The 25,384-nt window shown below is 54.7% G+C and overlaps 1 protein-coding gene across 3 annotated transcripts in view; it reads right to left on the bottom strand.

The window, feature by feature from the left end:
* FRMD5 (FERM domain containing 5) overlaps positions 1–14,949 on the bottom strand; it is a 50,345-nt gene extending 35,396 nt beyond the window's left edge. For all 3 annotated transcript variants that reach the window (XM_030457308.1, XM_030457310.1, XM_030457309.1), the window contains exon 1: positions 14,848–14,949. In XM_030457308.1, the coding sequence (XP_030313168.1) occupies positions 14,848–14,949 (102 nt within the window). The remainder of the gene's footprint in view (positions 1–14,847) is intronic.
* Between the last annotated feature and the right edge of the window lie 10,435 nt (positions 14,950–25,384).

Here is a 25,384-nt window from a genome sequence, read left to right as displayed (position 1 = left end):
GCCTGGTTCCTACAGCCCCTCCTGCTCAGGCTTTTCCCTGCCTACAGACCCTCCTGCATGAGCTCTTCTCCAGGTAAAAGACCTGAAATCAGCTGTCACACAAACATCATTTTGAACATACATTAGAATTCTGTGGAGGGAGGATTTAATTTTTAACCCTCATGGCATTTTTTGCATTTTCCTCCATGAATTCATGCTGCCTCCAAGGTGTGCAGATGCAGCCACAGCTTTTCATCACTCTCACACAGAGAAAAACCACATTAGAGGCTGCAAATGTTCTTAGGGCCCATCTGCTAAAACAGAATTTTTAATGTTTTACTTTTTATCCCCCTTTTCTGTGCAGCCAGGGCACTGAATATCTGTTTGATTAATGCCTCATTCATTCACCAAGTCCCCACACTCTCAAGACCCATGACTGAAAGAGACTGTCTGTGTGGGCAAGGGTCACTGAGCTGCCATTCACTGGCAGACACAAACACCTCTTTTTTTACTTGGGACATGCAAAAGCTCTTTCACTGGAATTGTTTCTTTCCTGCATGCCCTAAATCCACCCGGCAGAGCCTGGGTTTGGCTCTCCCACTGCCCACACCTTTGTCCTGTGGGAATAGGGTGTCCAGAGGCAATGAAGTTTCAGGAACTCAAATCAACAGCTTAGAGCTTTTCGAGAGCTTTATCCACCCCAAAGGAAACAAAATATTTATCTCTCAGTCTTTAAACTCTGCCCCTTACTAGCGGGGGACCCAGTAACTTCTGACCTGAGGGACTGGAAAGCCAAGCAGGGATTTTCTCCTCTCTGTGCATGGATGGTCAGTGGGACACTGGAGAAACCAGTCCAGCCCCACCATGGCAGCAGAGAGACACAGAAAAATAAATCTCTTGTGAGTTCTGGATCCAATTAAAATTATTTCAGGCTTAATGATTTGAGGTGCTGCTGCCGACAGAGAGCTCCAGACCTGATTGCAGTGCCTGACTCCTATTTTTACACCATCCCTCTGCAATCCAGAGGCCATGGGTGGAAGCTTCAAAAGCTTTGAAGGTGCCTGCAGCAGTGAGACCCCCGGGACCCAGCCCAGGGGTGGGGACAGACCCCCCTTTCCAAGGGGGCAGGTGACCAGCACCACTTCCCCCACTCTGGGAAGTTTGAAGTCTCAGCTCCATGGGGTGCTGAGACCTCTCACATAAACAGCACTATGAGAAGGGTTGGACCTGATGATCCTCGAGGTCCCTTCCAACCTGACATCCTGTGATCCTGTAGCACAGATGGCTAAAATGGGGGAAAGGTGATACTTTCTGTCTGTCCAAGAGAAGTTTGTTAAAAACCCTGCCCAAAGCGAGTCTGACGTGGGATTAGAGAGTGTCTGGGCTAAGGGGAGGTGATGTTCTGTGAACCTGCAGGAAGGAAAATGGAAATATACCAAGGGAACACTCGCATGGATCAGAGAAATCAGTGCTAGTTGCACGGATTTGATGCAGGACACAGATTCTGGTGACATCTCCCATCTCTGCTGCATTATTTGCACTACAGGAACTGTGGAAGGGGCTCAGTCCAGGGTGCAGTTTCATGCACACACATAAGGGACAGAGAAATAAAGGTAAGAAATCTCATCCCTGACTTCAGAGAGGGATGACAAATGCTCAGAATTACCCAGTTCCCACCTGGCTCCATCTGTGTCTCCATCCCTTTATGACCTCACTGATGTCACAGAGGGTCTCATCCTGCACTCAATGCCCAGAGATGCCACTGGAGATGGCAGCTGACCCTGAGCCCCAAGGTGAGGGGTGGAATCATTGAATCACAGAACCATCTGGGTTAGAAAAGACCTTTAAGACCATTGAGTCCTCTAACCCAGCCCTGGCAAGGCCACCCCCACCCCATGTCCCTCATCCCCACATCTCCAGGGCTCTGAAACCCCTCCAGGGATGATGGGGACTCCAGCCCTGCCCTGGGCAGCCTGGGCCAGGCCCTGACAACCCTTACCAGGGAGAAATTGTCCCCAGGTTCCAACTTAAACCTTCCGTATTTACATCAGGGATGTTCCCTTCTGAACATGCTAGGGACTGATTGACCCAAAGCAGACTTTCTCAAGGACCCTGTCCCCTGTGAGGCACTGGGGAGCCCCACACTGTCCCCAGGCAGGGACAGGGACTGTCCATCCATGGCTGAGTGCCCTGAGCAAATGGTTCTGAATAAAAGGCTTTCCCCAAAACACAAAGTGCTGCGTGATGGCTTCCAGAGCCGCCTCCAAAGCTCCCGCGTTACTCGCTCAATTAGGTCCTTACTCTGCAGAAATAGATGGGTAAATAGAGAGAGGAGCACAATCCTGTCATTCCCACTGCCAAAGAAATGAAGGTGGCTGCACGGTCGGTGCTGATGGTGTCAGAAAGAGGAGGGGAGGGCGCAGGGCTGTGCCTGGCAGTGATCAGAACCGTGATCTCCCCGGGTGATGGAGGCAGCGCCTTTCGCTGCAAACACCTCCTGGTGCCAGGCTGCTACACAAACACAGCTTCAGCCCTCACTATCTCTGAGATCCCCTGCTCCTTAGCTGTCACTCAGAGCTCCTGGAGTTTAGCAAAGGACACAGAGGCTCCAGACCACCAGAGGTTTAACTCCCAGCTGCTGTGAAGATGCAGGTACCCAACCACCCGCAGGAAGAGCCCCAGGGTGCCCAGACAGGGGCTCAGCACACCCAGGGACACCTTTGCTTTGGATCAAGCCACGTCCTTCACATCACCATGGAGATGGTAAATGCAACCCCAAGGGATGGGGGGCAGGGGGAACCCACTGGGGGAAGCAGCAGTCACCTGTTCCTCCCAGTGCTCCCAGCTCAGCACAGGTGAAGGGACGGGTGGGAACACTGGGAGGGATGGAGGCATTGCCCACCCAGCCTGGGGAAGCAACCTCACCCCCACACAGATTCCCTGGTGTCTGACCCAAAGCTGTGCCCCCTGAACTCCCTGGGGCTGGCAGGAGCAGGGTGGGGGGGTGAGAGCACTTCCTTGGCTACAGCCGGGGAAAACGCAGACCCGTCAGGAAATCCCAAAAAACCTGGAGTGGTGTCAGAACAAGCTCTGCCCATCACAGCAAAGCACTCCAGGACTTGGGGTGGGAGCCTGAGCAGAGGTTCTGTCCCAGCACCACCGGGCAGGAATGGAGCTGCAGAATCCTCAGCCTGGCTGTAACTGGGGAAATCCATCAGGGACTGTGATGAGGAGAAGCCACGGGATTACCCCGGGCTGGGAAATGCCTTGTCCTGTGAGAGCTGCTCCCCCAGCCTCACAACAGGAGAATTGATTCAGACAAAACCTCCTAAATGGTTTATATTCTTAATACGTTATCAAATTAGTTACAAAGCTGCGACAGTGACAGATGTAATTTACCTATCTCATGCAAGCACCAGATACTCTACAACATGGTAAATTGATTTACAAAGCCGGGAGGCAAAGCAGTGCTACAAGAGATTATTTATTGACCCAGGGACAGCCAAGTGTGCACTGGGGAGAGGTGAGTCCATCCCCTCCTGTCTGCTCCAGCAGCCCCCAGACACCCAGAGAGAGGGTTTGGGGTGCACGGGGCAGCGGGGGCTTTTGGAGTAACCTCTTGTAGGGCAAAGCTTAAGAGAGGGGTTGGCATGCTGTGCTTTCTCAGTCTGTATCAGAATTCTGTTTAAGGTAACACCTAGCTATGGCAAAGCACTTTTAAAATACTGGTTTGAAGAGATTAAACACATGAAAACATCTTTTTATAGGTGGGAAGCTGCTTCCTGCCACCTCCCCAGATGAGCTTCACCTTTTGTGCCCCTCAGTAACAAGCCCAGCAGTGCTGCTCCTGCTTATTCCAAGGTTAAAAGCAGGGCAGGCCAGGAGGGTGGGTGATGGAGAGCATTGCTCCCAACATCCCTGGGGAACTCAGGGAGGGGCTGATGTGCCCCCCCGCGATGCTCCACCCGTGCTGTGGGATGTCTGCCCCTCCACGTCAGCACAGAACCCATCGGGCTTCCTTCAGACCCTCCTTGCTCAGCCAAACCCGCCCTATCTGCAGCTCCTTCCCACCGAAAGGTAATTACCTTAAGAGCTCATTACGGCTCCAGGATGTGCAATTACTGCCTGGAAATAATGAGCTATTTTTAGCGTGTCAGCGTAAAAAAGAGGCAGATTGACAAGAATTATTCCTCCAGCAGCAGCGAGGCAACTGACTTGTTAAAACGGACCCAGTTTTTGGCTAGTGAAGAAGTTCTTGTCCCTGGGAGGAGGTGGGGAGCAGCAGCAGCCCGGCGCAGGTCCCGGTGCGGACCCTCCCCCAGGAATCCTGCCCCGGGCGGTCGGCACCGCTGGGCTGGGATTTACTGCTCTGGTTCTGGCTCCTCAGCCTCACTGTCCTGGCACCTCTTCATGGCCCCAGGGCCACCCAGCCAAGTGCCACAGCTCCTTCCCAGGGCTGGTGTGGAGCCATGGGCAGTGACAGCACCCTGGGGCCCCTGTCCTGACACCCTGTGTCCTGCAGGGATCCACGTGGAGATGGATCTCCCGGGGAGGGGAACAGCCCGGCCCCCTGCCCTCCTGGCAGCCACCAAAAGGCAAAGCCAGATGTCCGGGTGGGGGATGACTCCAGGAGCATGCCCAGGGAAACGGAGATGCTCGACTGGACACTCAAAGTGACAAGTATCCCACAGATGCTGGTCAGGTATCTGGAACTGTCCCCTGGATCTGAGGGGACCCTCTTGAGGATTCTGCTGCTCTTGTATTATGGCCATTGTCCAGTGCCAAAGGCCATGGTGTCACCTTCCCCAGCCTGGACACCAACACACTGCACACCCAGGCCCCAGTGGGCAGAGGAGGCTGCTTGGGAGAGGCTATGGGAATGGTTTGCCCAAAAAAGAAAAAGCTTTTCATCCCCATCCCCAGGCCAGCAAAAAACCTCAGCAGGCAGCAGCCCCAGGTCACCACAGACACCGTGGGCAGGCACAAACATTCCTGGGAAAAAGCTGAAATGCTGGGAGATTTCAGCCTCAGGGGGAGAAAAAGATAAAAAAAAGGGCTGATGCACAGGAAAATAACAGAGTCCCTGGTTGGAAGCAGCCAAGCCGCCTGATCCCTGACAAGAATTCCCAGTTCTCCTCCCCACGGGCACAGCAAGGCCCCTCACACCTTCCCATGCCGAGGTTCATCCATTCCCACACCACCACACATCCCACATCCCCAGCCCACCCTCTGCACCTTCCCCAGCACTGTGTACAGCCCCCCCGTGCTCTTCAGAGCTCTCCAAGCACAGATTTTGCCATTACCCCCAAATCTCAGCTCCTAAAACTCTCCAGGAGCTGCCTGGCCACCTGCAGCTGCCTCCTGCCACGCTCTCCGGAGTGGCTCCACAAGCACTGACAGACACAAGAGCAGGGTAGGATGATGTCAAATAAGCTTAAAACGTGGATGGATTACAGAGCCATAAATATTTTAAGGGCTTGAGTGAATCTGTTGCTCACCCTGCACCGAGCTCCAGTGGCCCTCTCAGCCCTTCCCCCGGCTGTGGCCGCCATCCAGGCAAAAGCATCATATTTATACCCTGGAGCTGTCACCTGCCTCCCTGACAGCCTGAATAAAGGCCAGAATAATCGTAGCACTTACAGGGGAATCAAGTGCATTTGAAATTGTCTCTTTTAGCTCCTGTAGCTTGTCAGATGATTTTCTTTTCCCAAACACACCGAGCAGGCAGCGTGCCATGAGCAGCGTGCCTGCTCCCCGTGCTGTTTCACACCAGCTTGCTCACCTGGCAGAGCACAGCAGGAAAATGGCAGGGTATTGCTCCTGGCCATGGAGAAAATCCCAGCACAGGGAAGGGCACAGCTCCTCCAGCAGCAGCCACACCAGCACCAGGAGATGCTGGCACCAGGAACCTGCCCCACACCTTAAGGAATCCCAACACTTGCAGGCAAGGAACAATCGGAGTCAGTTCTGACCAGTGCCAGAGAGAAACTCATCCCTCTGGAACAGGCACACTGGAGCATCCAGGAGCCAGGAGGCTTTGCAAATCCTTCCAACAAGTGCAGAGCCTCTCAGGTGGATCCCAGGCTGCTGCCAGGTACCCAGGTACCATCAGAGGGACACCCGGGTTTGCCAAGACAACCTGGCTGTGCTGTGTGTCCTGGTGCAGCCCCCCTGCCAAGGTCTGGAGACAAATGGGACCACTCAGACATCATAGGATGCAAAAAATCTAAAGATTGGAGCACCCTCCTGCTCCATCACTGGTGCTGAGGACCTGGCGATGCTGAGGGTCAGACCCTGGGAGCCCGTGGGGTTCCCCAGAGCCAGCAGCTGGGAGGGGACTGGGTCTGGATTAACCCTGGTGGGTTCCAGCTCCTCACCCCAGGGCCAGGGCTGGATGTCAAGCTCCAGCACCACCTCCCTGAGGCAGCAGGGGATGAGGGCATCTCCCAGGCGATGGCATTGTCCCCTGCTCCCCCGTTCCCATGGCAATCCCAGCCCATCCTCACTCTGACTTCTCTCTCTCCACAGAGATCCCTGGAACAAAGCAGATTCAAGCCAGCAGGCAGGGTTTGGGGGGCTGAGGCAGTCCCTGCTTCAGGCTCTGCTGCTGCCTTCTCCACTCCACCTCCCTTCTCCACTTCAATAGCCCGGGACCTCCAGGCTTCCAGATCCTGAAGACTTTCTGTTCTCATTTCCTTTGGAAAGCTGGGCTTGTTTGCAAGCCAGAATTATTACTCAGCATGTTATATAGTGCAAGGGTAATGAGAATTAAATCGATTCATGGAAAGTACCTGCTCAGCATGTTTCTTATCTATTTTTCAAACATAACTATATCAGATTCTGGCTTTTTTTTTTTTTTTCCCCAGTTCTAATATGCTGTCCATTCTCTGAGCTCAGTATATAGATAACATATAGTTACAACGGCTACAAACTGCATGATCTGTATAGTCCTAAAGCCTCTCTCTGGCTCCAAAATGGCTTAATCAATTCTTGTAATTTTTTTATTAAAGGAGACTTTCCTATTGGCAGCTAGATGGATATTTCCTGGGGATCCCAGGCACAGATTATGTGCCAAGCTAAAAGCCAATATGATCTGAAACAGCTCTGCTATAAACCCCTGAAAACTAGAAAAACCTGACTGGTATGACAGATACACCATGATAATGGAAGTCTTTGGGAACAGACATTATGCAGCCAAAATATTCTCTTTGCAGCTGCACATTGATCACAATTTGATACCCAGCATCACCCAGCTGAGGGCTCTGGCCTCAGCACAGCACCACAAAGCTTTTGTTAATTATAACTTATAAAAACCTCTGTCTGGTGAGACACGGGTACCTGGCCCACTTCCCTTCACCCCCAAACCAGCCCAAGACTCCTCTCCACCCTCAAGATACAGTGCTTATGGTTTTTACTGCTGGATATGGAAGACTAAAACTGTGCCAGCCCTGATGTTCCCAGAGCTGCTCAGTCAGGGCAGAGCTGGCTCTGCCAAGGCAAAAAACCATTTCCCAGTATTAAGCCCAGCTCCAGGGAGACCACAGCCCAGCCAGGAGCAGGGGAGGCTCCCAGCCCAGAACCCTAAAGAAAAATACATGAAAATTATTATCTTAAAATCCTCAGGGCCCAGCCTGCCCGTGGCTCTGAGCCTCTCCAGAAGGAATTCCAACCCTTTGCATCCTCACATCCTCCAGACAGCTTTTCCAGCCTGGCTCTGGCTCTGCCTTGCCCTGGCCATTCCACCAGCATCCCAGCCTCAGATCCTTCCTGGTCTGAGCTCCCTGGGAGTGCAGAACCCGGTGAGGAGCCCTGGGGACACCCGGTGGTGACAGCACAAACCTGGCCCTGGGAGCAGCTGAAAGATCCTGGGGGGTAAAACACAAATTCTGTAAAACCAGCCCCGGCCTGCTGGGCAGCACAGCTCCTGGGGACAGGGACAGATGCTGACTTCATCGAGGAAAATAAGGTTTTGACAGATTTTACTCCCACCAAAGAAGAGCCAGGAGAATGAGGATGGCACCTTGCAGACTGTCTGTGTGTGGAACAATCTGCATTCCTCCCAAAATTCCAGCTGCCAGGCCACTGCTGCAAGTGCAGCCTGCAGGTCATTTGCAGGGATGCTAATTAGGGGCAAAGTGGGGTTTGCTGAGGATGCGGGAGGAACAAAGTGCCCAGCTGCTCCCCAGGACCCTGCAATTCCAGTCCACTGGCACTTGCAAAAATTCTCTTTTTCCCAAGAAAAAAGAGCTGCTCTCCACTGGCAGCCTGAGGCACAGCTCCATGGCTTCCCTCTGCACACCCCTTGACAGAAAAATAATCAGACTCCAAGGACCAGGCATTTTCCCAGATATTCAGCCCTGTCTTGGCTATAATTGTACAACAGGCACCAGAACTCTGCAGGAAAACTGCCCAGCCAGCCCCAAATCCCAGAGGTCATCTTCGAAACAACCGTATCCTGGTACATCTCACCTGGTAAATTCCTGGAAAATCAGATTATTGCAAAACCTGTGCCACGGAGCAAGGGACAGAAAGGTGGAGACCTCTTCCCAGACTGACTGCCGTCTGTGGCTGGAGGATGAGATGCAGCCCTTCGGACCGGCACACACACACAGACACCTCTCCTAAACATACAGCACTCTCAGACTAACCCCTCTAAACATACGCCCTGTACATACACCCTTCCCTAACACCCGCATACCCTCCCTGCAGCACTGCCTGTCAGCCCTCCTGCTCCCTCCCTGCACCCTACCTGCTCCCTGTTCCCTGCTCCCTGCTCCCTGCTCCCTGTTCCCTGTTCCCTGCTCCCTTCCTGCACCCTTCCTGCTCCCTGTTCCCTGCTCCCTGTTCCCTGTTCCCTGTTCCCTGCTCCCTGTTCCCTGCTCCCTGTTCCCTTCCTCCTCCCTGCTCCCTGTTCCCTGTTCCCTGCTCCCTGCCATGCAGCAGCCTCTGCAGCCTCTTGCCCAGGACTCAGCAGCCTCCCAGGCAATTCCAGATCATCTGCATGAAATTGCTCTCACACTGCTGTGATAATTTACCCTGGAAAATATAAAATAAATGAATTTGACCTGAAACCACCTTATTTGCAGGAGCAACCCCAAAGCTTTCTGTAACCAAACAATAATTGGGTTGGGTTTTTTTGGGTTGGTTTTTTTTTGGCCACAAAGAAGTGTCTGATGACAGCAGCACTGTTCAGCTCGCCTGTAACATCACCAGTGCCTGACCCTGTGCTACACGAGGGACTGTCTGCTCCCCACAAAACTGACAGCAAGGGAGCTACAGCCCTTCCCCCCGCCCAGGAATCCCCTGCTCACCCCCCAGCCTCCTCCAGGAACACTCTGGGGGTCCTCACAATGGAAAGCAGTGCCAAGCTTCCTCAGCTGTTTGGAAACCAGGAGCAGGGTGGTGCTGGAGGGTTTGTTCTGCAGTGCCAGCCCCTGAACACAGCTGCCCTGCCCAGGGCACAGGGATGTGCTCCCACTCCCAAGCTCCCATTCCCAAATGCCCTCTGCACCAGGGTCGGGACACAGCCCCCAATTCCCCTAGAATGTTGAGGTGTTGAGGGCACCACAGGATCTGTGTTTTCTCACTGGCAAGCTCCCACCACACAGTGTGAGACACAGCTGAGCACACACCATCCCCAGCCACGTAGGACCAAGCACCAAAGTGCTGTTGAGAAGCTGTCCCCAAGCTGTCCCCCAAGCCAACAAGGACCCCCTTCCCCTTGGTACCCAAACTCAGCCCATGCTGTGCAGGGCAGAGGCTGCTCCCAGCACCCCCTGCCCATGCTGAGGAACTCAACTTCGTGCACCTTGCTGCACACCCACCCTCCAGGAGCTCTGAGGACCTTCCATAGCCTGAGGGCATCTCCATCGGGACCTTCCCAAAACTACTGAGAGCTTCCTAGTGAGGGTCTTGCTCTCTGCACAGTCCTTGTCCCACACATCCTACATGGCTTCCAGGAGAAGCCAGGCCTGCAAGGTTTCAGCTAGAAAACGGATCTAGGAGGGAGGTCATGGACACTTCTGGTGCCTCTAGTCTTGTATGGGGGCAAACCAGTCAGGGTGCAAGCCTTGGCTTTGCTGGGACGTGGCCACAGACGTCATTCCCATAGACAGAATCCCTGTGAGCTCCTGAGGAGTGAGTCAAAAATTAAAAATAAGTGGGCTGCTCAAGGCACTTTTAGTATTCCCCAGACACCTTAAGAAAGCCTCCTACTGTGCATTACCGTAATTTTTACATGATAGAGGCAGAAAATGTCTCCTTTCATGCTGCGCTGCGCAGCTTCCTGCAGCGGCGTTGCTGCCTGTGGCACGTGTGTGTGTATCTGTGTCATATTTGTCTTCAGCATCTTCTATGGGCAAGTGATAAGCAGAACAGTTCTTTCAGGAAAGAGCTCCTGAGAGGACAGCCAGCAGTTTCACAGCAGGTGATGTTGTAAAACAGGTATGAAAAGTTAACAGAAAATAGGCATTTCAGCTGGTGAGGGAAGAGCAGCACTAGAAATATTTTCCCTGGGTCTCCATAACAACTCCTGGTTCTTGCTCCCGTTAACATGTGAGTAAATAAGGCACTGGTTTTCCAGTGGACTTCAGTGGAGATTTTCCTCATCTGCCTTTGTATCCTTTGTATTTAAAATTGTATGTTTGGAAATGAACTCCAAAGGGACAAGAAGATGAAACCCAGGAAAACTCCCAGCTTGACAGTTTGTCTCCAAAGCACATTGTGCATTCCAGGCAATTTCCTGCCAAGCCCACAAACCACAGGTATGTAAATGTTGGTAGCAAGGAATGAGGGATGCTGCCCCAAGAGCTGCAGCTCTGCTGAGGTACATTGGGCCAGAACTTATGAGGTTCTGCTGCAAAAACATTTCCAACACTCTACACAAAACCATTCCTTTGCACAGAGTCAACACAGCAAACCAGCCAAGGAACCCTGCACCTCTGCTCTCCCCATCCCTGGGATGGGAGGGTGCAATCCCACACCCAGAGACTTTGCTGAGGGACTTCTTGAGGGCCAGGACTCCCCCCTCACCACCCCCATGCACTGGTGGTGGCTTTGCTGGAGCCAGGGGATGCTCAGAGCCATCCCCACAACAGAGCCACAGCCTGAGACCCAGAGTCCATCTCACTCCAGAGGTTTGGCACCAGTCCCTGTCCCTTCTCCCTCTCCCTGCTCTCTGGGCAGACACAAAGCCTCGTGGTCCCTGGTGCTGTGGGCAGCTGGGAAGAGCCTGTGGTGCAGAACACATCACCTCTGCCCAGGTCTTTGGACAAGGGACCCCACCAGGCAGCCTCCTGCTAACCTATTTCCCAGGAAAACCAACTGGAAACTCTCAGAAGATAAAAAGATAATGAACAAATAAGCTTCACAGCAGCCAGTGCTGCAAAAGCCCCAAGGTTCCCCTTTGTGCTGAGTGCCTGTTATTAATGGTCCTGTCAGGCCTCCTAATGAACTTTGTGCTTCATGTGGGAAAAACGCGGGGTTTGTCCAAGAGCACAGACAAGAGCTCCTTCCCATTTATTCCCAATTCTTTACACAAGAAAGTTCTTACCAGTCTGAACCTAAGAAACCCCACTTTAAATATTTATTTTCTCACGTCCCCACACTCCTGTAGCACTACCGAGGTCTGAAAACAAAATGCCACTGTCTTCCCAGGAAAATGCTTGGTGCATCAAGCAATGGCAAATCGTTAATTATTTCGGGCCTTTTATGCCACCCCAGACACCACAGTGAAGAAGATTTAAAACATTTCCTCAGACAAGAGCTCAGTCAGAGGCAAACCCACAGCACTGGGGCTGCATCCAGTGCCAGGCTGCTGCCCGGGGTCTGCAGGGACACAGCAGAGAGGCTGAAACAGGAATTAAATACACTGCTGGATGGAGCAGGGCCTGGCCTCAGGATGGACAGAAAGCCTTTGGGAATGGCTGTTCCCTCTCTGCCAGCCCAGCCATGCCCTAGGATGTGTCCTGGGACAGTGACAGCCCCAGAGTGGAGTCCCCAGCACCCGTGGGTGCAGTCAGCACAATGCCAAGGGACAAAGAATTCATGGGCATTGCTGCCTGCTGCTCTGATGGTCCCACAGGGCAAACCACTGCCCTGACTGCCCTGACAGGTGATCCTCTGCATGAAATGTTACGAAAACAGCAGCAAAGCTGAGCCCAGAGAGCCCAACGTCAGCATCTTCAGGCAGCTGCTGGGAGCCCCTGTGGTGAGAGCCACAGCCCTGCTCACTGCTAGGCAGAGACTGTCCCCTGGAGCCCAGCAAAGATGGGGACAGAGGCCTCCCCAAACCAGCAAACTACTGCTATAGACATTAAAAAGCCCAACAACAAAACCACTTACAAAGGTGAACAACCCAGCTTCCCCAGTGCGCTGCAGCAGCTCTGTACCCCCAGCACTGCCCACTGGGCACCCAGGGATGAGCTCCCCAGGCTCTGGCCGTGCCAGGATGGGCTGCTCAGGAATGAAAACCAGGGGTGAAGAGAGGAAGAACCCATCCGAGCTCAGACAAGGGACTGTTCCTTCAGTACGGGAGTATTACCAAAGTAAACTTCAGATACTCAAAATAAAAAAGGCTTTATCTAGAAACCAGAATGTCCAGGTGTATGTGGGAGCAACAAACCCTACTCACACCTTCTCAAACACCATTAATGTTGCTGAGAGATTTAAACAGTGCCAGTTGCTAGGTAAATAAGACCTTTAAAATAATTTCTGTCTCCCCTGCGCTTCTTTCCTTCCCCAGCCATGGAGAAGCCCACAGGACATGTCAGAAGGGCCCCAGTTTGGGGGGTTTAAAGCCCACCCACATCCCCACACACCACCAGCACACGGGACAGCAGGGAGAACCACCCCTACAAACTTCCAGCAGCAGCTCTGCTCCCCCTGCCATGCGCCGTGACGAAGGGCGCTGCGCCTGGAACGATGACTTATGATGCTGTTGGACACTTTCTCCATCTTTAAGTAAAAAATAGAAATACAAAAATTGGAAACAACAGGCGCTAGAAGCAGCCCAGGCAGGGAAACACACTACGGATTTCGGCTAGACCTGAAATATCTGCACTCGTGAGGGAATGACCTTCAAAATCCATTCAGTGCTCGCAGACTGCACGGTGACGGCTGCCTCACTTGTGAGACGTTTCACATCCCCACTCCGGGGGCTTTAATTTGCCCGGGCTATAAATACTTTGCTCAGAAGGTAGCAAGAAAGCAGTAGAAAACAAATATTTAAGTGGGGTAACCTTGATTGTCAGGGCAATACCAGCTAATGATTTCATGCATACTAAATGCCAGGATCCACTGTTTGCTATGCTGAACACAAAGCAAGCCCCTGGAATCCATCAGCAAGTAGTATTTGCTCTTAAAAAAACCCCCAAAATCAACACATGCAAGATGACGAACCTTGTTAAATGATCTTAAGGACAGAAAATCCAGATTTTTCTGAACTGCATTGGCTACACTTCCTCAAACTACATTTTTCCATTTAACCCGTGTTAAAATCAAGCTCTAAGAGACGAATTAGTTTGCTCATGCAAAATAAACTGGGTTGCCGTTTTAGTGTTTACTGGGTCACACTCTACAACCCGGGGATCTGGGGGAGGTGGGGACCAGCATTAGCCATTCCTCAGCCGTTTTGGCGGGTTTGGGTTGGGGTTTGTTTTTTGCACAAAACACCGTATTTATCCACTTTAGACGATTCAAGCAAAACCGACGGTGCCCCCCGAAGCCCGCAGCCCTCCTGGGATCCGCTCTGTAACAGGGACATTTCAAGCATGTTTCCCCTCGTTCGTGAGGAGATGCTCCCCCCTCCCCGGCGCTGCAGACGGCAGAGCTGGGGAGCTCCGGGGGAGGCTGCAAGGTGGGAGCTGGATATACGGACATGTTGAGTCACCTTTCCTCAAAACTGTGCCCTGAATTTTCCACTGCCCAGGGAGCGGGCTGCAGCCAGCTGCTGCCATCGGGAAGAGTTGGGAGCGCTACAGCGGACAGGTTTGCAGCGAGCTCCCTCGCAGAGATGATGATAATAATTACAGGACCGAGAAGTAAGAGCCGGTGGAGCCAGGGCTGCTCCTCTCAACCCTCCGGTCACACGGTCCCGTTACCTAACTAGTGGCAGCGCAGATAACGAGCATGGTTTGGTAGTTTTCAGAAAAACGAGATCCCAGGGGCGCTGGGAGCTGAGCGATGGCCCCGCGCAGCCCCCCGCCGGCGACCGGGCAGGGGGCGAAGGCCCCCGCCCCGGTCCTGGTTCTGCCCCGCCAGGCACACGGGGCTGGGGAAGGGGAGCAGATCCGCAACCCCTCCCCGGACTATTACAGAACCCAACAGCTCATTAGGGCAGCGCTGGGCGCTAATGAGGGAGGCAGAGCGGGGGCAGCCCGGGATGCGGCGGAGGTCGGGGAGAGTCCGCAGCAGCCCCCCTGCATCCCTACCCCACTACTTGACTTGTCCCTGAAGTCCTCCCCGCGATGTGCGGAGCCCCCGCAGCCGGCAGCGGAGGGCGAGCACCGCACGGTTCCGCGGGGCACGGCCCGGGCTCTGCCCTTGCCCCGCTCCGGCTGCGCTCCGGGGGCTGCGGGCACCCCCGCACCGGAGGAGGGCGAGCGGCGGGGGAGGGTAGGCAGGAGGAGGGGGTCTTACAGCAAAGGGGGTCTGACAGGCGTGGGGGGGAGGGTGTCTGCCCCGGAGCTCCGCGCAGCCGGGGGGCGGTGGGAACGCGGAGGGGGGGGTTCCGCCTTTGTTCGCGTCGGCGGGCAGAACCGGGCCGCCCCCGCCGCTCCGCTCCTTTTGTCTGGACGGCTGCGGGGACACCGCGACCCCGTGGAGGGGCTGTCCCGCCCCGCCGCCCCCCGCGCCCCCCGGGACGCTGACCTGGATGGTGCAGGTGTACTCGCTGTCGTCCAGCAGCCGCACGGTGCAGTTGTACTCACGGTCCAGGTTCCTGCTGCTGCCACTCATCCACCTGCTCAGCATCTTCCCGAGCCGGGCGGCGGAGCGGGGCGCGGAGCGGTGCGGAGAGGGGCGCGGAGCGGCGGGCGCTGCCGGCGGAGCCTCCGCTCACATCCCCGCTGCCGACGCGGTGCGGTGCGGAGCGGTGCGGTGGGCGCGCCCCCGGCCCGGCCCGGCCCTGCTCCCCCCGCTGCGGGCCGAGCGGCGCGGAGAGGCGCGGAGCTGAGCGCAGTGCCCGTCCCCGGGCCGCGGCGCACGGCGGGCGGGGAGGAGGCAGGCCCGGGGGGGCGACCGGCGCCGGCTGCGGGGGCCAATCTCGGCGCCGCGGCCGTGACGGGCTCCGCCGCAAACCAATGCGGCAGGAGAGGCGCGGATCCACCGCCTCCGCGGGCAGCCCCGCGCGGGAGGGGGCTCCGCGGGCGCGGAGGGGCGGGGAGGGGGCGGGGGGGGGGGAGCTGGGGGCGCGGCGCCGCACCGGGCGGCGGGGTGCGGGGCTCCCCCGGGACACCTGGGCTGCGGGGATCCGCACCTCCTGCCCGCAACTTCTGCCCCCGCCCCGCAGCCTGGCAGCTCCCCCCACCCCCCAACAGGCGGGGGGCAGCGGGGCAGGGAGCGGGGAAAGCCCCCGGTGCTGAGGGACAGGGGTTAGTGGTGGCCTTGGCAGTGCTGGGCTAAGTGATGATCTTAAAGGTCTTTTCCAACCAAACCATGGCTCTGAATGTGTGTGACACGAGTGATGTCGAGGCGGGAGGGTGCGTGGGGCCGGGGCCCGTCCTCACCCTGGCCACCTGAGCAGAGGTGGGGAATGCCCAGCCCATCCTGCGGGAGAGGAGGCCCCGTCCCTGGGGATGGAGGTGGCCAAGCTGCCCAGCAGGCCTGCGAGTCACTGCCGAGGCATCAGCCTGTGCCTGGCTTGGCAGGGGTGAAGACTTTGGTGTCCCCGTGGAGGGGCGAGGTGTCCCTCAGAGCAGAGCAGGATGTCAGCCCCAGTGCTGAGGTGGTCCCCAGAGCTTGAGGTTTGCTCTTTGTGTTCATTTGCTACAGGAGGAAACTTTTAAACCCCTGGTTATTAGACAAAATGGACTCTAAAAGTGATCACTGCCTGCTCAGATGCAGCTGGTGCTACCCTGGAGGAGTAAAATACCTGGTGGCAGCATCAGCAGTGAGCAGGGATGGGAGCCAGGCCAGCAGCACTGCAGAGCTCTGCCTCCAGCCCTGGCTGCTCCCCACACTCCATCCACGGCCACCTCCGTGCAGGGGAAGAGCCCTGGTGAGGGGCTCAGCTCTGCTCCCACCCCCCTCCCAGCTCCTCACATGCTGACAAATGCCTGAACCAGACAGAGCACGGCGAGGTCCCTCTGCTCCATCCCACTGCACCACGGGCCCTGTCCCCACTGCACCTCCCTGACTCAGCTCAGCCCTGCCTGGAGTCTCAGCTCCATCCCCTCCAGCTGCCACCACTGACTGCACCCAGCTCTGTCCTCCCTTCGTTAGCCCCAGCCTCAGACTCCAACTGCACAGCTGTCTCAGTGCTCCTGGTATTCTCTGCTCCCACTCTGCTCATTCCCTGCATTCCCAGCCAGAAAGATGTGTTACAAACCCACGTTCCTCACCTTTCCCCCCAGAGCACAGGCTCCCTTCCCACCACCCCTCCCTTGGTTCCAGGGCACTGTCCCTTCCTGCTCCCTGATGCCCAGCCCAGCTCTCCCCAGCTCTGCTCAAAGGGAGAACTGCTCCCCGGAGCTGATGGTTCTCTGGGTCACTCTAACACAAAACCCTTGCTGCAGGGAGCCCGTGGTCCAGCCTGTGGTGCTGGGACCCAGGGGCTTTCCTTTGGGACCACACAGTTCTGGAGTTGTCCCCATGATGGGTGACAAGGGATGAGTTTTTCCCAGCCCCTGTCTCTCCATTCCCAGCCTGGATGGCTGTCCTGGGTCTGCCCCCCAGGCTGGGCACACTCACCAGGGCTGTGCTCCTGGGGGGACCACAGAGGAGAACCAAGCTGGGGTGCCTTAGTATCCAACAGGCAATTAACCCAAATATCCAATCAATCTAAATGAGAGAGTGGCAACAGGATGTGGAGCAGCAGGGAGATAGGGGCAGTGGGCAACATCCTGGAAAGGACCTTGTTCTTCTGGAGAAACAAATAAAACCGGTGGCAATTCCAGAGCCTGGGTCCATGCCGGGTGCCCGTGGTGAGACTGAAGCTCCCCAGGAGGATGGGCTATGCCCAGCACGTTGTCAGGAGGCGTGATGCAGAGCCCTGAACAACAACGGGGCTTTTCAGAGAGAATGGGACTGGCTCCTGAACCATCTGGGCACTCTTACAAAGATGCTTGTATTCACTAAAGTAGCTGCTACTTTGTCATGTATCCCACTCTGCATAAATTGTTCATCTGCCTCAGAGCTCCCCTTCCGAACCAGCTGAACTGTTAAGGAAGAATGGGATCCTCAGCACCAGCAGGTGCTGCTTTCATCACCAACAGAGGCTTCTGAGCCAGCTGAGCAGCTTAATGAAGAGAGCATTCATGCCACAGCAGCCCCGGCTTTGTCAGGAGCCTCCTGCCCATGCCACGGCTCGGCTGTTAACTTTGTTCCTCGACCGAGTGAAGGGTTTTGCTGAGGTTCCAGTTTTCAGCACAGAAACTGTGGGGATTTTCTCAAGCCCCTCGCTGAGGCACCTCAGGAGCCCCCTGGCCCCTCCGCTGCCCCCAGCTCCTCCTCCCGGGGGGGCTGCAGACACCCGAGGGCAGCTCCGTGCTCCTGGCTTTCCACCGAGGGCATCCAAACCTGGGAGATGCCTTCAGAAAAACGCTGCCTGTTCCCCAGCTTTGATCGGCAGGAATGCAGTTTTGATGAGCAATGTCCAATTTTTTTCCCCTCTCTTTAATAATTAACACAGTAAATTCTACAAATCCTCTACGTTTGGATGTGCCACTACTCACAGTTTTGAGCTCAAAAATCCAACATCCAGCTTTCCAAATGTATATTTAAGGGGAGTTCCTCGATATAGCTGTTTTCCTGCAGGTTGTATTTCACCAAGTGTGCCTTAAACCCCTGGGAGCACCAAGTGCAGGTGCCTGTGCTGTCAGTGGAGCAGAATGCCCCCCAGGAGGGCAGTGTGACCCCCACCCTGAGGACAGCACCTGCATCAAAAACATCCCCAAGCCTCCAGCACACAGCAGGAAAAGTGTTTTGCAGTTAAGAGGTGGTGAGCTGAGGGAGTTAACACCAAACCCAGCCTGGTGTGCTCAGGTGATGCCTGGAGAGTCATCAGCACTCTGGGTATTTAACAAGGACAGAAGCAAAGGTGAAATAACTGCCCCAAATTGCAAAGCAATGCATTGCTCTCTACCTGTCTCAGGTATTTCCATAGAACATGCCATGAGTTATCCATTTATCACTCAGAATCTTTATTTAAATCAGCCATGATAATTCACCATCCTCAGCCAGCTCCTGTGGCATTTCTGCTCCAGCTGCAGCCTTTTCTTTTTAGATACTTTCTGCATTTTCTCCATCCAGAGCCAGGAAACGAGGCTGTCAGCCTTGCTTTGCTTTCCAGCAGGTACCCGAGTCTGAAATTATAGAAACAGAATGGTTTTTATCATCTGAGCTCTGAGGCGAGCCCAGCACCATCCAGATGAGATGTCAAAACCAGGGCCCAGCTCAGAGGCTTTGCCCATAATTTAAATGGTCAAGAGTTCTTCCAGCCAGAGCATTTTACTCCCAAATCAGCTGAACTCCCAGCCCCTGCTCTGCTCCCCCAGGGGCTCTGCAGGGTGCAGCAGGCATTGGTTCACCTTGCCCTCAGTTTTCTGTGCACTGGGAACAGACAGAACCCACAGACCAAATTCTCTGGTGCCCCTTAATCACTTTCTGTTGATGAAAAACACTGGAGCAGAAGGTGTAACCTGGGCAGAGGCTCAGCTCATCCCTGCAGCTGAGCTGAGTTCCCTCACCTTTGCCAGGTCTGGATCTGGAATAAATGCTTGCACGTTCTTCAGGCAGGATTTTTCTACAAGAAGGAATAATTCTGAACACTATGGAAACCAAAGAGGGGCCCTTCCCTCCCTCCCTCCCTGGCTTTAGGCAGGGATTTCAGAACTGTGTGCTGGCTGCAGAGGGAAGACATTCCCAGGGGATGCAGATGAGGGAATGTTCCTCCACCCCTCAATCTCTGTGGGGTGTGGAAGCCCTTTAGCCAGGGTTTGTGTGCCTTTCACCCTCAGCTGAGCACCAATAACCACAGGAAATGTTTGGACCAGCAACCCAGTTACATCCTCCAGCAAAATTCTATCACTAAGTCCTGGCTGTGTAGGCTTGGATGATGTCCCCCAGACACCTCTGATGCAGCAGTGGTGGGGGGGCTGGCTGGGGAAGAGTCGTGCTGTACAAACAAGAAGCCCCCCAAATCATTTCTCCCATGATCTGTGCAGCAGAGGAGGAAGGAGGAGGCATAGCCCATCATTCTGCCCCACACTGGTGTGTGTGCCTTTGGGTCTGGTGTTATTTCTGTATATCCTGATACTATTTCTAGCAGCACCATCTGATGGGAAGAGGCTGTTGTGCTCAGAGGTTCCTTCATGTGCTACGAGGGAGGATCATCTCCCACCACACTCCTGGAGGGTGTTTCCTGCTGAGCTGGAGAGAAAAGAAGGGGGCAAAGAAAGGTGAGGAGAGGGGGAGACTCAAAATGAGAAAGAAAAGGAGGAAAAAGGGGTGAGGGGGGAGAAAAGGGTGGTGAGGATGGAAATCAGCTGTAAGAGCTGACCAGAAATGAAAGAAGAGGCTGTGAGTGTCCCAGCAGCCACCTCACATGTACCCACAGGGGAGCAGGCTGTAGCATCCAGCTTCACAACTCCCAGGCATTTAAAATTTTAACCATAATTTGCAATTATAACCAGAGGATAATATTTCAGCCTGCTAGGAGGAGGACGATGCACATTAATTACTGCTGACATACAGGGACAGACTCATTAGACAGAGGTCTCCTTTAGTACTAGCACAGAATTTCTGGCTCTAGGCGTGCATTTCAGGAGGTGATTACAGAGCCTGTGCTGCTGGGCAGGTGGCAGGACTCAGCCACATGGACCTTTCCACTGCTCTGTGAGCTGCAAGGGCTGGGGAAGGTGCTGGGAAGAGGCTGGTGAGGAGCAGCAGGGAGGCTGAGACCTCTATGCAGCCCCTGGCACAGTGGGTTCAGTGCAGGACATCACTGCAGGACACCTGGGACAAGGATCATCCAGGGAAGCAGCTTCCAGGGGCAGTCTCTAGAGGGGCTTCACTGCCCCACTCCCCAGCACACCAGAGGAGAAGGCAGAGAGCCTGCCAGGGATGGGGTCCTGCCAGGGATGGGGTCCTGCCAGGGATGAGGTCCTGCCTGGGATGAGGTCCTGCCTGGGATGGGGTCCTGCCTGGGATGGGGTCCTGCCAGGGATGGGGTCCTGCCTGGGATGAGGTCCTGCCTGGGATGGGGTCCTGCCTGGGATGGGGTCCTGCCAGGGATGGGGTCCTGCAGCAGATGCAGTCTGTGCCACTGGGTCACAGCCCATGGTCCTGCTGGTTCTCTGCACTGCTCTGGGCTAGGACCTCACCCTGGGACCCCCCCACACTCCCCTGCAATGCCTCAGCCCCGGGCAGTGCCCAAGCTGCCTCCTCACCATCCCATCCAGCAGGGCTTGGCTCTTCATGGTCTCCTCCAGGAGGCAGAGCCTGGAGCTTCTACCAGGTTCCCCACCAGGTCAGTCACCACGTTGGTTTGGTCCTGAGGATCCATTTCAGGCTCCTCTCCTTCCTGGGATTTCTTCCCTTTCCTCAGGGAGCTCCTTATGGCCGAGCCCTGCAGTGGGGAGCTGGGTCCCAGCTCCGGGCACGGTGCCCACGGCAGCACCACGGTGTCTGCCCTCCGGGGGAAGTGTCTGTGAAGGAGAGAGACAGCCCCACGTGTGAGTGCTCCAGGCTGCAAGTCACAGCAAACAATTGCTTTGGCTTCTTCCCTGGCTTGCAGAGCTGATCACAAGGATGTCAGGGAAAGCTTTGTTTCCCACGCCTGCGGCAGAGGCTCCGGATCGGAGGCACCGCGGATGTGAGCGGGGAGATGAGACACACGGGGGCTTCATCCCCTCTCTGAGTCACTGCCTTGGCAGACAGCTCCAGCACCAGCCCTTACAAGTGCAAATACAACTCTGAGTCTCCGTGGGTGCCCGGGGAGGTAACACTGAGGAATGCCCTCAGCAGCTTCTGTGCCAGCAAGATGCTCTCTGGTTTGTGTTCGGGGAATGCAAATGGGGAACAGCTCCGAATCCAGGCTGGAGAGACACGGAAAATACCCCTAGAAACCTGGTTACGGATGGTTTCTGGGAATGTTGTAACAGGCAGAGAGAAAGGTATCCCTGCCTGTGTCTGGGGACTCTGTGCTGTGATCTGGGGGGTCCATACAAACGTTTGGGGGTTGTGTGTCCCCCAGGAACTCATCCCGGGAAATCCTGCCATGCCTCATCCCTGCCTCGTGGCCTCTGCTTGGGCTTTCTCTTATGATTCCCATGATATTTGGGGGTATTTTTCCAAAACTCCCACATCTTGCTCTCCATGACTAAGAAGGAATCACAGTTTCTGTAAAAAAAACAGCAAAAACCCCCAACCCCTCTCTCCCTCCTGCTTGTGGAAGGCGGCTTGGGGATGTGAGAGGAGGCCCAGAGTGCACTCAGTGGGAGACAGAAACCAGCAGCCCTGGGGCTCTTTGCTCTCCAGTTCAGGCTTGGCACCCCCAGCACCTGATTTTCAGGCACAAGGTCCTGGGTTACCTGATGCTGCCCCTGATGTGCAGAGGAGAATTCAAGTGTCAGTAAATTCTGACTCCTCAAGGACACTTGCTGGACTGGGGCACATAATCCAACCAAGATTTGGGCACCCCAAGTGTTCAGCTCTGCTGGAGCCCCCTCCTTAGGTGCCTGTGGGAGCCCTTGTTTGTGAGGGGCTCCTGTTCTGTTCTGCCCCCTCCCCAGGACTGGGCTCCCTGGGTGTTAAGAGGCACTGAGAGGCAGAAGAAAAGCTCTGAGGATGCCAGAGCCAGCGTGTGAGCCAGCCAAAAGGAGTGGGAGGGTTCCAAGTGTGGGAGGACTCTGGCACTGCAGGAATTTGGGTGGCATTTCCTTGCAGGGGAAGATGGTAACAACTCACACAGCTGCCAGGGGAGGGCATGGTGGGCACCACCCAGAGCTGCTCTGGGGAGCTGTGGCACTGGGTCTGGAGCCAAGACGAGCAGAAGCTGAGAGCAGGGTCCTGGGTCCTGCTGTGTGTGGTGTGAGAGCAGGAGGCCAGGATGAGATTGGGATGGGATGGGATGGGATGGGATGGGATGGGATGGGATGGGATGGGATGGGATAGGATGGGGTGGGGTGGGATGGGATGGGATGGGATGGGGTGGGATGGGATGGGATGGGATGGGGTGGGATGGGATGGGATGGGGTGGGATGGGATGGGATAGGATGGGGTGGGATGGGAGGGGATGGATGTCAGCAAGTGAGGGTGGCAGAGGGAGATGGAATGATGGTTTAGAGGGGGCAGGTACCAGGTAGAACTCTTCTCACCTTAAGCAGCCAGGCCACCCCATAAAAGACACTTGATAAACCCTTAAAAAAAAAATAAAAAATTAAAAGATTTGCCTGAACTCTGTGTTTTTCCAAGCTGCAGCAGAGCAGCTGCTGTGGCCATCACCACCCATCTGCCTGCAGGCTGCCAGCCACCTTCTGAGCTGCCCCCAGCTCCGGGGTGGGCACAGGGGCTGCCAAGCTGCTGTTCCCCACAGGAAAAAACCACGGCTCATCCTCTGGTGGGAATTCAATCTTGGTGCCCAGCCCCTGCGAGGACACCAGCCCTGGGGAGCCCCTCTAAACCCTCTCCTTGGCTGTGGAGAGCAGGGGATGCTCTGCCCCGAGGCACAGCCCGGCCCTGTGTGCAGCACAGAGCACTCTGCTCCAGGGGCTCTGACAGGCCCTGGATGTGATTTGGATTTAATCTAAACTACTTGTGGCATTTCTGCTGTGAACTCTGCCCGATCCTCCCCGTGGCAGCAGAGGGGCTGTCACTTGGGCTCTGGTACAGCCTGCCCGGGGGTGGGACAGGGAGATGCCCCGAGGGACAGCAGGGAGGAGGGGGTGTCCCTCACCCTGCCCCCTGGGCTGCAGAAGCATCTCTGTGCCTCCTGCATGGAGAAGGGCTGGAGATTCCTTCTTGCTGTTTGTAAGAGCTCCCAGTTCAGAGCTGGGTGGGAAGAGGATGTTTGCTCTGCAGCCCTTCCATGGCTCCACAGATAAATGTGGAATGACAACTGCTCCCAGCCCGGGCTCTCAGCCTGTGCCCAGCACATTCCCAGCCTGGGGGTCTCATCCTGTGCCCCACCACTATCCCACCAACGTGAGGGAGAACCAAATGCTCAGTCAGTATTTTTCCAAAGGAAGAAGGGATGAGTGATGCTCCAAAATGGAAACACACGTTGGGCAGATCTGAGAGACTTTAAACCAATGTTTGCCAAGGGAGGGGAGGGAGCCACTCAGCCTCAGACATCTTAAACTACCAGTGCCTGGGCCCCGTGTAAAGAAAATGCATTTCCATTCTGAATGTTTCAGGCAACTGATTCTCCTAACTTGCTTTTATTTTTCTCTTAAATACATTTAAAATTACTGCCTTCAAAATATTTCTAGTAGAGCCCTGTTCTCTGAAGAAAGAAAACGGACTCCTGGGGTGCTGCTACATCTCAAAATTCAACAGCCTGGGCTGAATACTTACTGCTTATTATCTTCATTTTATGTACAGATCTTTTGGCAATTGTGGATGCAAGAGCAGCACAGGATAATTTGTGCGTTTGCAGACACGCCATTAGGCTGCCAGCAGGGAGGGGATAATCCCCTGCATCTCTGAGCTCCTGCATTTACTGCACATTTTGAGTGGAAAGAGATAAAGAGATTTGTGATGGCTGCTCAGGGCCCACCCAGAACGGCAGCAGAAGTGCTGAGATGCTGCTGGCCCTGTGGATGATCTCCCCAAACCCGTGGTGTTTGTTTGAGCACCTCCAGGTGGGTGATGGAGCTGGGGCTGGGTGAGCTGGAGGAGCAGAGGATGAGGGGGGCAGCCCCATCACCTCCATCCTGCCCCTCCTAGCCACACTGGCCACCCAGCTGGCCCTCCTTACAGCCTAACCAGGCAAACCCAGTCTGCTGCTCCACTGCCTCCAGCCTGCCCCAGTTAATGCTGTTCCTATTGATAAGACCCTGGAAAATCAATGCAGCAATGATGTTGACTTGTTACTCCAGTAAACGGCCTTTTCTCCACCAAACGGATCCTTTTTACAGGTTAATGAATTAGAAGGAAAACGATGCATTTCAAAGGCTTTTACTGGCAGGGGGAGGATGAAAGCTGGTGCAGCATCAGGGCTGTTCTCTGGGTGCTGGCTAACAAATGAACCCTCCCTTTCCACTTCAGGGAACCCTGGGGTTTTTGCTTCTGCTTTGTTTGGGTTATTTTTTGCTTTGTGTAAAGTTACCCTTTTATTTAGAGTCAATATGAAATTCCTTTGTCCCTGTGGATTTATGAGTGCTGTCTGGGAGTTAGAGATTGTGCTGAGCTGCAGAAAAGAAATTAAAGAGTAGGTATTGTGCATGGGAAACATAAGTAGGTTCCTGTAAGGAAAAAACTGCCCTGGTGGAAGCCTATTTAGGAAAGCAGTTGGCATCTACAGATCCCAGTTTTGGTTTCCAAAATGCAAGAAGCCCATTGATCCCAATTATCACAACACTGTCCCCCTGGTTTAGGTTTTCCCAGGCCTGAGACAGACCCCAAGGGCTGCAACTCTTCCCTGGACTTGATCAGGAGGAATGAAGAGGAACTGGGCAGCACAGAGGCAGTGCCTGGCTGCCCCAGGACCAGCAGTCCCCACCCCATGGCATCACTCAGCAGGGAGGATGGTCCAGCCCAGGGATGTGCAGGGATGTGCTGGCAGACACACAGAAGGCTCCTCACAGGTTATTTATGCACCATTGCAATAAGAATGTCATCTGCACTAAGCCAAAACCTTAAAAAAACCCAAGTGCATTACATTTATGCAGCTCTATCTGATCTGGTACTAAATACACCTACTAAACACAGTCATGAAATGAGTGCATTTATTAACTGTAGTAATACTTTTATATACTTGATGTTTCTAATTAATTGAATTAGGAACAAAGAGACTGAGACAAAGCCAGGCACAGAAGAACAGGATGGAAAGCTTGCACTCTCACCAGGCAGCTGATTATTGCCACTCTGCAATCAACAGCAAAGTATTCCTGAGTAAAATTGTGCTCTTGTTCTGAGGCTGTGCTTAGAAATGGAAATCTGATACCTGGCAAATGAGAAATGGGGAAGCAGACAGGAGCTGCTCAATTAAAAGTCAGAAAATGTACAAAGCTGATGAAGAGAAAAA

Source organism: Calypte anna, chromosome 10 (assembly GCF_003957555.1).
Source record: "Calypte anna isolate BGI_N300 chromosome 10, bCalAnn1_v1.p, whole genome shotgun sequence".
NCBI lineage: Eukaryota > Metazoa > Chordata > Aves > Apodiformes > Trochilidae > Calypte > Calypte anna.
This window is presented reverse-complemented; position numbering and strand designations above follow the sequence as displayed.